This window comes from Stegastes partitus, unplaced genomic scaffold (genome assembly GCF_000690725.1).
Source record: "Stegastes partitus isolate 25-593 unplaced genomic scaffold, Stegastes_partitus-1.0.2 Scaffold83, whole genome shotgun sequence".
NCBI classification, from domain to species: Eukaryota; Metazoa; Chordata; class Actinopteri; family Pomacentridae; genus Stegastes; species Stegastes partitus.
The window spans coordinates 867379-879866 of NW_007577814.1; the positions used below are offsets into that span (position 1 = coordinate 867379).

General features: G+C 46.1%; 1 protein-coding gene across 1 annotated transcript in view; it reads right to left on the reverse strand.

Annotated features, from left to right (window-relative positions):
• Window positions 1–12277, reverse strand: part of hs6st1a (heparan sulfate 6-O-sulfotransferase 1a) — a 61515-nt gene extending 49238 nt beyond the window's left edge. Inside the window, exon 1 of the mRNA XM_008276939.1 lies at window positions 11493–12277. Within this exon, the coding sequence (XP_008275161.1) occupies window positions 11493–11992 (500 nt within the window). The 5' untranslated portion in view covers window positions 11993–12277. The remainder of the gene's footprint in view (window positions 1–11492) is intronic.
• Window positions 12278–12488: the final 211 nt, after the last annotated feature.

Below are 12488 nucleotides of genomic sequence, written 5' to 3' on the forward strand. Positions count from 1 at the left end.
TATCGGACATCATCTGACTTCCTCCAGCAACACAAGCACTTTTTTTTTGCTTTTAGTAAATTAGCTTCACAACTACTGAATGGATTACAGAACAGTTTTCTACAAATATTCATAGTCCCAGAGGGTGAACCCCAATGGCTCACCTTTTCCTGCAATTCAGTTTGGTAACCAGATTTGATTTAATCAAGAAAACATTTTGTTAATCAAATCCTTTGGAATAACAGAAAAATGCTGTGATTTCCTTCAAATAAAGCAACACAGACTCAGTGTCTTTGCTGTATGTGGATCAATCACACTAACTGGCCCATTCGGAGCCTGGAAAAACCCTGGAACTTTTCTCCGACACCATACTGAGGCTGACATTTGTGGTTCCTACAGAAATGTTGGATGGATTAAGATGTAATTTGTTGCAAGTCATCCATTCTCTTTGTGAACGTTGCTGTTCCCCTTGCTTTTAATTTAGTGCCATTATTATGTTAAGACTTTATCAAACCAGTGCTTGGTTTTCTTACCAATTAGCATCTGATTTTTACCCGAAATTAGCATTTAGGCTGCGGCTGGTGGGAATTGTTGAAGAGGATTTGAGCAGTGAATGGCCTCAACGCTCGCTGTTGACTCAATGTGAAAAATACACTTCAAAATAGACGTTCAGACTCGGTTGACAAATGATTTTAAAATATTTGCCTTGATGTGAAATTTATGAGTGGTTGATGAGTGTGTATTAGATTGTATCTACTCTAACACACAGAAGCTTTTTTAAATTTAAGACACTACACTGACTCCTGAAACCAGTCTGGTCTCTGTGGGACTGGCTTCTCTCTGCCTATTAAACTCTAAACAGCCAATCTATGTGCTTGTTAGGACAACCCAAGGCAAAACTTGAAATATTGATATGTTTTGTATCTTTTTCATGCGCCAGGCCTGAGAATGTCACAGCAGCGTACTTTGCATGCGTAGCAGCTCCTGGAAATGATCCAGTAGATTTCTCTGCATTTATCTGACAGCCTAACAGAAAGTATAAAACCAGTAGCAGGTGGAAGTTTAGCGTCGTACTCAAAGACGCTCTGACAGACAACACAAGGCTGTCGGCAGACATATTACATATCATAAGGGATCAAACTGGTGATTTCACAGTTGCAAGACTTCTTGCTAAGCTTCACGTATTAGGTATCAAAGTCGATTTTTTTCCAGGAATTGACGGGCTGAGCAGGTTTGAAAGACCGGCTCCCTAGAACTCCTTTTGTAATTTGGCAATCACTCCAAGACCACCAGATTTTTCTGTCTGTGAACATAAGGGGGAGAAAGAAAAAAAAAAAAGTAGTCGCAGACAGAAAAAAATGAAGGCTTCTCCGCCATACTCTTCCCTAGGGTGGGTGAGAGAGAGAGAGAGAGAGAGAGAGAAGGAGAACACTACACTTCTCCCGTGTTTATCTCAATCTCACATCAGATCAGATCACTGGCAGATAAAGGCACATCCTGACACATCACTTCCTCTCTCTGGAGGAAGCTGACACGCGCCGGGGACCCGAAATGACAGTGTGGTGGCGGGGACGAGGAAGAAGTAAAACTTTTTCTGACAGAGCGAAAGGGAGACGTGAACTGAGATGGAAGGGAAAGAAGGGGAAAGCAGAGGTGAAAGAGGGGTGGGAATAAATGTGCAGAGAAAGAAAGGTGAAACCTACATACTCGTGGCCCAGATCCACAGAGTCGAGCGGGGTGAAGAGGAGGAGGAGGAGGAGGAGGAGGAGGAGGCAGAGCGGCATGAGACAAAGAGCTGAAGAGACACTAAGAATAGTATAACTGGATTAGCTTTAACACTGACCTTTATTCAGCTTGGTGACACTCCCTCGCTCTCTCAATTGCTCTTTACTGCCGGTTAGAGAAGAGGTCTGTCCTACTTTCTAACTAAGCTCGCGTCAACAACAGTTCATTCTGAGGGTTCCAGGTGAGGCCACGTTTTAGTTACCTCTTAGTCTGTAGCTTGATCGCTGTCAAATTGTAATTTGACAGTTGTAACGTCAACTGTGGCAAACTCAGCCATCTGTATAATGAACCCTATGGATGCAAAATGCACACTTATCTGGTTCGTCTGCATAATCAAGTCTGAACCATTTATCCACAGCAAAAGATGGTTTTCCCCACATGGAGCAAAAGCTCTTTATCAGAGAGAAAGCTGCAGTGAAACCAAAAGTTTGGGCGTTAAAATGCAGAAGCAAAGAAAGAGAACTGACATTTGTAATGTAAATAACTAAACCACTAACATGGGCCCTTTCTGACGGCTATGTTGTGTTGTTCACAGCATATGTTTACCAGGGATATTTCTGGCTCACAAAGGGCCTTTGGGGGTTGACTACACGCCGCGCAGCAAGATCACACAACGAAGACAGCGAGTTTTCCTGCCATTTCTGACCATTTGATTATCAAAAACCTCTTTTATGCTTGAGCAAACGGCGCAAATGATTAGTCGACGCAGGAAAACCCTGTTTAAATAGGGATCGAAAACAAATACGACAACAAAAACCCAACACCATTTCATAAGCCCTTGATCACTGCGGGTAAACTGCCATGTCTTAGGCGGTAAACCCCACGGTGACAGGAATACTTAATGAGACATGGCACTGAGTTACAGAAACTAGTAGAACAAGGCAAACTAGATACGATGTTGTGACTTTGGATCTTTATTCGTATCTGGAAAGACAGTAGCGCCACTGGAAAGCGTCTTCTTGTTTTGCAGGTTGACTATTAAAAAAAACAAACAGCCGTTATCAGCAAACGGAATGCCGCTTTTAAGTCACGATAAGATAAGTGTTATGTAACACCAGTCTGATTAATCTACCGCCTTACCAAAGTTCACTTGTAGGTTGACTTTTAGGTAACTGACAGTTTTTTTTTCTTGTTTTGTAATAAACCACAGGAACATCTTAAAAACAAGAAGCCACACTTCTTCTATCTGTTAACTCAAAGTCTACTGAGCAGCTTTTTCTGCACTTTTCTTTCGAAGGTAATGGTCTTCAGAAGCGATGGTGAAGTGCACCTAAAAGCACCACAGACTGAGTGGACTTTGAGTAAAACCACTTTTGTCGTACAAATCCTGCCGTTTTACCAGAAGCTTTCTGAGTGACAATATGTCTGATTGTGCCAATTAAGGCCTTAAAACACATGATTACTGAAAAGAATCATATTAACCACAGAAAAAAAAGTCTGTATTTCCATCCCATCATTCAGAAATGATAAAAGGCAGAACAAAACAGCAATGTAGGCAACAGTGACACATTTCATCTGTGGTTTACCAAACACACACACACACACACACACACACACACACACACACACACACACACACAGAGTCACACAAATTAAATCAATGTACAGTCTTGTGGACTCCGATCACACAGACCACAGAGTCACACGGCACACACTGGGACGCATGCAATCCCTCGCCTGAATGCACAAATGAAGGCAAAGGACACGCAGACGCACACATACTTTGTGAGAACGTGTGCAGTTTCAAGAAAGGAGCAACTCTGCTGATCTACAGCTCTGCCCTGGAGCCAAGCAGACAAACCAAGGATAAGCAGGAGGAGGAATCTCAGGGTTTTTTTTTTTTCCCCCTCACCACTCCGTCTTTCTATGAATGGCATCAGCACTTTAGTTCCTCTGGTGGGACTCTCACATGCACAGTTGCACATGCAAACAGACAAAAGGATCCTCGGATGGCATGATGGGCAGAAAAATTGAGGCATAATTGGGGGGAAAAGACACAACGCTACTGTTCATTCGCTTTTTGGGATTTGGTAAAAGTTAGCCCACTGTGTGTGTGTGTGTGTGTGTGTGTTTGTGTTTGTGTGTGCCCAAACAGGAGACAGTCCCAATCAGTTGAAACTCCTCCCCCTAATTCAAAGAGGCAGTATGGGATTTGCATTTTTCCCACAATTCAATTAACACGCCTGTCAGCCTCTCTTCTCTGTTCACATGCCTCCTTTGGCCATCTCTCACTCGCACACATACAAACACGCTTCCCACCGACTCGCACGGCGGCTTCCGTGAATAGACGTATCTATTCATAAACACAACGCATGCAGAAAATGGATGCATTTATTTTGTTTGTTTGCAAATAAATGAGAGGAGCCGGGGCTGCGAGATGAGGAGCAGCTCCCGGGTCACATCCTGTCTGGACTCGTCAGATCCAGGGACGTGAAAAAGACAGCGCTGTTAATGGATGCAGAGAGCAGTCCCCGAGGATGTCTTTCTCTTTGTCCTTCTCTATCTCAGAAGAACGAAGGGAGAATGAAGGAGGGCGGGTGGTGGTGGTGGGGGGGCAAAAGATGAGAAGTGCCATCAAAGAGCAGGGCATTGCGGGGTGAGGGTGTTAAAAGACAGACAGACACTCAGGGTCGATATGTAGCAGGAGACCAGACAACGGAGACAAGGCCAAACCCGATTTAGAAACCAGGAAGAGCCACAGATGCACTGACTTTGCCGTGGGGCCTGCTAATGACTTCAGCAAGCCTCTTGTCTGATTAATAGACTGTAATCCCATTCTCATGGATAGCATACCATAGCATTCCGCAGCACCACTCATTAGCCACTATAGAAATGCCCACTAATCAGTCGGTCGCTTTTAGCTAGCAAAGCTAATGCTAGGTTAGGATAATCAATAGGCAGTAATCCTGTTGGCGGAGCTGCTGCAGCGTAGCGCCCCTCATTACCAGCCATAGAAATGTCTGCTAATCATTCACCGCACGGTTATTTGTCCACAGGGCCGCGGAATCACTTTGGTGGCGGTGCTGGGGGTTGACAGATGACAGTCGGGAGCAGAGGGTGGAAGAGAAAGAGTGACACGCTGAGTAACAGAGGCTGTGTAATGATTAAGAAACATCACTCTTGCTTTTCTTTGCCACTCTCTCTTCTCCCCGCTCGTCCCTTTTTGTTGGCCATACATCCTGAGCGGGCCCGGGAACGCTCTGCTCTATGTTAGTGTCATTCAGGTTTTATCAATCAATGAAAGAACCCTCTCCGATCCATAGCGGGGAATCAATAACGAAGGCTTGCAGGCAGAGCGACGATAACCCTTCACAGACCACCAATGGAGACAATCGTCAGCGGTCAAGTGGATCCCTGTTTTTGTCCCGTCTTTACAGCGCGCCGAGGTGAAACAGCTGGGGCCGATCAATGCCCGCAACAGGCTTATCTCGACTCGACCGCACCGGTTCGCGCTCTGGACAGTTTCGCTTTAATATTGCTCCGACAGTATAAAACTCTCAACTATGATGCCGTTTGGTTTTTATCAGGCCCTTCCACATCCCCGGTCAACCACAGCCAAACTGTTGTCTGCTGCAAAACGTCTGCACGGAGTCAAACTAAAGCCCCGAGTGTGCAGCGGAGGGGCCCAACCGAGGTATCCACATAGTCTCATGAGCTAAACTCTGAATCATGAGCCTGGGTTATACATTACGGTGACCGGAGGATGAACCTGAGTTGAACTCCTGGAGTCGAGAGGAAGCGGCGGTGTTTCTGAGAGTGACCTGTCAACACTTGCCTCAAGCTACTGAAGAGGAAAACACATAGGGGCCATATCTCACCCTGTTATGAGTGAGACTTCGAGTAAGTCGGCCATCCTTTCACTGTATTGTGAAGCGCCGGAGAATGAAACCTAAAGAGTCACTTGCTCTGCTGCATCATCTGCTGTCTCACCAAGCGTTGACTCTGAAGATAAAGTTTGAGATAGGGTGCACACCGATGTGGAAATATCCGTTTTATTTAGGAAGCAACTTGAGAAAACGCTTTACAGACAAAGACAGCATCTGAACCTACAACTGAAGGGATGAAATACACTTCCTGCTGTTGTGGACTGTATTGCGAAACCCCATGTAACTTGAAACTAAAGGCTCTCATTATTTATTAAACCACTTGTTTTTCTTTTATGAATGAATTGAGAGCGGTGGTTACCAATCTGCAGAGTCTCGGGACGCTCAAGGCTGAAAAATGCTCCTCAAACATTTAACCAGTACTTGCTTTTTTTTCTTGCTAATTACTGGATAAACTTACAAATTCAAGCCTATTATGGTAAATGAGAGTGAGAAGAAAGAATTTTGGCTTTTTGAAGTGGTGACAACTTGTATACATATACAACCTGCAACAAGGAGACTGAAAAACCAAAGCTTACTACCAATTACCAGAGCCCAAATTACAGCTTATTCTTACTGACAACCACATTTGCCAGTCCAATAAAAACAGAAGTAAATAATATGACAATTACAATGAGAGACAAGACTCCAGCCAGTGTTACTGGTAGTTTACCAAATTATACACAGTGGTTACCAGATCATAAAAACTGTCATTGATTAATTTTGTGGCCTCTGAAAAGACATTTAGACGACTAATGTTTCCAGCACTGGGAAAGCATCGTGTCACAAAATATGCCTGAATGTCCACTGCTCACGTCAAGGTAAACGAGGCAGGTACAGGTATAAACTGACCAGTGGTAAACCCAATTGGTTTCCAGTAGAGGAGCTGGTTTGAGCCCAGCAAACAAGATGGGAATAACTGGCTTGGTGTGATGTGGGAATGTTTGTTGGGAATGCGAGAACGCAGAGCAGCCACAGCCACAGGATGAGCGGACGTAACCGGCTTTGGAGCGCCTGGCCGCCAGCGCTTAAACCCGGCTAATCTGATTGGATTAACACCGACCTGCCTGACTACACATGAACGTGTGCGTGCGTGCACGTACATAGACATTAACGCACACACACACACGCATTTGCACTATATGCCAATCAGCCGGGGCTGCCACTGCAGCTTCCTGGAGTTCATCTGGATTCTGGGTTGTGCTGGCTGGCTGGCTGGCTGATGGCATCATGCTGGGCTACCACATGCATACGCATCCGCTCTCACGCAACGCACACACACACTAACTCACAGAGCCATCTTAGAGTGCAGTGATTTGTGCTGTGAATCTGAAACAGACCTATTGAAAGAAGAGTAATGCCCACTGCTTGACAACCGTGCTAATTGACTAGCCCCCTCCCCAGCAATGAAACTAAACGTTTTCACCCCTCCATCTTTTATCTTTTCAATCATTCCCTGACAGCTCTTCTCTTGTCCCACACTCATCACATCCTCTTCCTCATATTACTCTTCATCGCCTCCATCTCCCCTCTCTCTCTCCCCCCCTTTTGCCCTCGCCATCCTCCTCCCCCCTCCTTCATACCCATACATGTAATCATTCATTAGAACCAAGGCAGTTGTCCATTAGGCAAAGCAGCCATTTTGGAAATTGCAGCAAATCTTCCATGAAAAGACATTTCCTCTAATGCGGTAGTCACGCTCGGAGGGAGAGGAGGGGAGAGAAAGATGGCAAAGGAGGGAAAGAAAGACAAGGGGGCAGAGATGGAGAGGAGGAGGAAAAAAGAGGAGAGTGAGAAAAGTGAAGGAGGGAGAGACAGGGGGAGAGAGAGAGAGAGAGAGAGAGAGAGAGAGTCCTCCTCTCCCCCCACGGCCATAAAGCCACCAAGCGGAAAGCAAGCCTGCTGTTTGATTAGAGAGTGACACCATCATGGACGGAAGGAGGGAGGGAGGGAGGAAAAGGATGGAAGGAGAGGGAGGGAAAGTGTTTTAGAGGCAAAAAAGCAGAGGGGATGACGAGGAGGCGGGAGAGAAAGTGATGGGAGAGAAACACACAGGCAGTGATTTGAGAGAGGACCGAGATAGAGGCAGTAAAATTAGCCCCATCACTTTGGTTACTAAGATGCTCTATGACACACTAGGATTAAAAGCAGACGCGCGCACACAGCGATGAGTTGTGCGCACTTACACACTTGCACAGGACAGATGGTATCCCCCATCTGAAAGTGTGGTTTTAATTTGAGTAAAGTGATAGGAACCTCCTTAACCAATTAGAAGGCCCATATCTTAGGCCTTGCATTAAGGTCTGTTTGTTTCACGCTCTCATTAGTGTGTGTACTAATATGTGTGTGTGCGAGTACTGGTGTGTCCCGTGGGATCAGTGAAGAACATTAAAACTGATATAAGAGGTGGGAAATGACAAATCCGCTCTGGCGCACTGTTGAGCGCGCGAGTTGTCTTCTCCCACAATGCCACTGTTCATCTGGATCCCATCTAATCACCGATCAAAGACAGACCTGTCTCTCCCGTTACCAAATATTCACCTCACTGCCGCTCGCCTCCTTCTTAACGCTCCTTCCTCTAAAGCCGACACATTTGTCACCAGACCAAGCTGAATCTAATCCATTGTAGCATTTTTTTTCCCTCCTCTCACAATTTAGGATGCACTGAATTTAAAAAAGAAAAAAAGGAAACACCATATTCAATCCAATTTCTTCAAGGTCTCAAAAAAAAAAATGTTATGCTTCCTTGAAGTCGAAACATTGTGAAGAAACTGTGCAATAGACCCATGTGCAGAATCAATAACTAATCCAGCCATAACAGTTGGGCTTGAAAAATGTTACCGTGTCAATACAAAACAGTTCAAGGGAGGATTTTTTTTCTTTTTTTTTTTACATTCAGAAGTGCTTCTGAAATCTCACAAATGCCAGCAAGTGGTGAGACTAAACAGCTGCTACGCTGAATTTTACAATAAAAGCATCATTAGATCTGAAGCAATATGTCGGTTAATCAATAAAGTGATAGCAACATATTAACAGGCAAAGTCTTTGATAATAGACTCACTATGTAAATGAGTTATTTGGACAAACAAAGAATATCAGTTAGTTTCTTTGCATTCAGTGATAGCCAAGCTGAATGTTTTTTGTTTGTGGACTGTTGGTTGGACTAAAGAAATAATACGAACATGTCAACCTGGTGTCTAGAAACTTGTTTTCTGGTATTTTTTTTCCCCTTACAAGTTTAATTATTAAAACAACACAGGCTCTTTTCTTTGTTTTTGTCATCAAGTTGGGCCGTAAAACTCCCCATCTGTCACTGGTAACTTGTCCACTGCTGATCAATTCTTAAACATATTCATCTCTTCTTGACTTTTTCAATTCCTCCCTGTGGATGTGTGTGTTTTTTGACAGTCAGGAGGCGTATTTATGCGCCTCAATCCAACTGATGGAAATGGTCCTAATTCACATTTTATTTTTGCAAGCGTTTGAAACGTTTGTGTAAAATCCACTTGACAGCTGGATGAGAACACAGCTGCAGAGAGAGATGCTGGATCTCAACACAAGGGCTGCTGCTGCTGCTGCTGCTGCTGCTGCATGGTCAAACATTTCTGGATAAGCGCTCTCCTCTTTCTCACGGATTCTGCCCTGAACCACTTCCTCCAGAAAGTGAGCAGATACGTAGCGTGTCACACACTGTTTATTTCCACCACGCTGACAATATGCACAGCTGATCTCGAACCTATGCAGGAACAACGCTGCGCCAAGAAAATCTCACACGAGCGGCCTGTGAACGCAGATGATCTTTTCTTTTTTTTTTTCCACACTTCACAGTGGCCTCTTCACCACACTGCCGCTGCCCTCGAGACAAATGTTCCTAGCATTAGCACAATGACACAAGAGGACCAAACAATGAGGACAGAGGACAAAAGCACACACACAGAAAAAGAGGCGAAAAAAAAAGAAACGGAACAAACCGTGACAGAGAGAGAGGCAGAGAGTTACTTTTCAGAGCTCCTCATTGCAGCGATTTACTTCTTTTCCTTGCTAAAGTGTTGCTGTGTGTAATATGCAGCAGCATTGTTTTTCTTCAGGGCGCTATTAAGCCTAAAGTTCTTCGTTTCTCCTGTCAGGAGTGGTCGGATACTCGATTACACCTGAGGCAAGAGATCGTCTCGTTGCAGTCATGCATATGCACCTAAACCTCTCTCATCTCTGCCTTCCTGTCTCTTTCTGCTCCCCGTGGCCTCTTCAGGTGCACACAATCGCACACACACACACACACACACACACACAAGTTTAGGCTTTGAAACAGTGCTCACAAAGTGATGAAAGGCCGTTTATCCTGCGTCCACTGTGATATCTCAGCTCGCCATGCAGAATGGCCGAGCACGTTATCACCTCTGACCGGGGGAAACCACAGGAGTCAGGACTGACGCCAGCAGCAAATACCAGCGCTAGTGTGTGTGTATGTGTGTGTGTCCCAGCGGTAATAATCACCCGGATTAGAGCGGAGCCAAACCCCCGCAGGGTCCCCCCTCTTCTCCCCCCTTACGCCGGCCCAGCCCAGCCCTGCCCAGCCTGCAGCACTGATCCCCCAGTTTGAGGCAGCCATGGGAAGCAGAGCAGCCGGCCTGACATCTCCGCCGCGCCTGGCCGCCAGACACACAAATTTCCACCTATTTCCCCCCAAAAAAACAAAAAACCCCTCTTTGTCCTATTGATCATTTGCAGCCAAAATAAAATATCGAGCAACCTTAGGCTACACAAAGACACAGAAACCCATTCGACAAGCGCACCCCCTTTAACCACAAGGGTGCAGTGAAATGGAAGTTGATACAGCCGTCAATATGTCTGTGTGAGGGATGCAATATGTGGGCAACAACAATGGGGAGGCGCGCACAAGAAATGGGCTATAACTTAATAAGAACGTGCATCGTGTCTGAAATACCTCGCAGTCGAAAGCAAGGGGATTATTACTGAGTGGAAATGTTGTCTGGGTGTATTACACTCTGCCGGAGTAAATTCAGCCAATTCCCAGTATGTGATTCAGTGGGAGGCCACCCTGATATTGGCACCTATCAACAATTGTCAGAGGCACCGCTGAGCTCCTGTGGCATTAGTGACAGCGCCGTGTTGAAATGTCAATCAACGTTTGTCTCTCAGTGTCTATTATCAACCCACTATTTCAGGATGATGCCCACGATCCTTGTCATTCTTTTCCTTTTTTTTTATCCGAAACCGCACTGAATCCCATCCAAGCGAAGAAAGAAACCTTTGATTAAACAGCGACTAGTCACATCCATTAGGAACCTGTGGGGATTTTAACGTGCTTGTGGTATTTCGGTTATGAGGCTGTAACACCATTATAATAACCACTGTTGTGTTTCATGTGCAACAATTACATTTTTGTGGCACAAACTGGACCAAAAACTCGCTCCATGTGGAGTTTGGATATTTTTATGTGAGGAAATGCTGCAAATTCACCATTACATTAGGCCTATTACGGTGGCCTCAGGAGGAACAAGCTGCTTCGGATGGACCAAGACATGCAGAAGTAGATGGACTGTGCTGTTAATTTATACGTTTTTACATCAGACTTCAATGTAGTGTGGGTAATTTGGGGTATTTGTCTTAATCTGAAGGAACCACTCAGAGCTCAGTGAGGCTCCAGTGACCTTACAGAGCCTTGATGTGAATAGCTGCTTAAAATTTCATTTAGTTTAAAAGTTTCAGGGACATAAAGCTGGAAAATATGCCAAAGAGTTCGTGCAGAGTCCAGATTCTAGGCTACAGGTTCCAACCTCCAGCACACACACTTGGACTTCAGTGCAATCTGCAGTAAATAAAGCAAACATCTCCCAGGTTTACCTCAGGTTCTTCTGCTTGTTCTCCTTCTTGTTGAGGACCCCCGGCACACAGTTGGTGAGCTCGGTCCAGTCGGCGTGCAAGCCGCAGCTCCAGCCGGTGGAGAACCGGGAGAAGAGCCAGGTCTCCTTGCGGTTCGGCCGGTAGCAGGTACACTTCTTCTGGCCCGGTCTGCAGTCGCAGGGGACCTCCAGGCGGACATTCTGGACCAGGTGCCTGCCGAAGGTAGTCCCCCCGGTCTTCTGGATGTGCAAAAACACGATCACGTCCTCGCCTTTAATTTGGAAATCGATCGTCCTCTCCAGGTCCCTGACGGGGAAGTAGTATTTCTTCACGTAGTGGGGGTCCGGAGTGGGGAAGATGTCCCCCTCGTCTTCTTCCGTGAAATAACCGTGCGGGGAGCCGAAATTGATCACCCCGGGGGCCACGTACTGATAGAGAATCAGCATAAAACACACGGATCCGACGACGATCAACAAGAATTTGCTGCTCCTCTCGACCATGATCCTTCCCAGTGCGGTTCCCACAGCACGCTACCATTTCCCAGTGAAGCCGACAGCAGGGAGCGGGGCGCTCGGCTTCTTCATGCTCGCTTCTCTCCCCACTGCCTGCAACGGACTCGTCTTCGGGGCTCAAGAGTGGCTCGCTCCGCTTCCAGGCGACCGGCGAAGTTGGCTCATGGCTCTTCGAGGACCCGTTCAGCACCGTGAAAGACGCATTGTAACTCGCCGAGAGCTCCCCCCTGGTAGCCGACCCTCCCCCGTTTACTTTACTTTGGTTTCCAGTCAACACAACAGGCTCACTGCATCACAGTGGAGCTATGTACCCAGGATGCAGCGCGCAGCCTACCTTTTCAAGCTCGCTCTCCCTCCCTCTCTCTCTCCGGCAGCCAGTGAAAGGGAGAGTCGCTTTAATTTATTGGTTCACACGTAACGCCCACGTCAAGCGCCGGCAGCCAATAGCCAGCAGCCAATAGACAGACAGATAGACAGACAGATA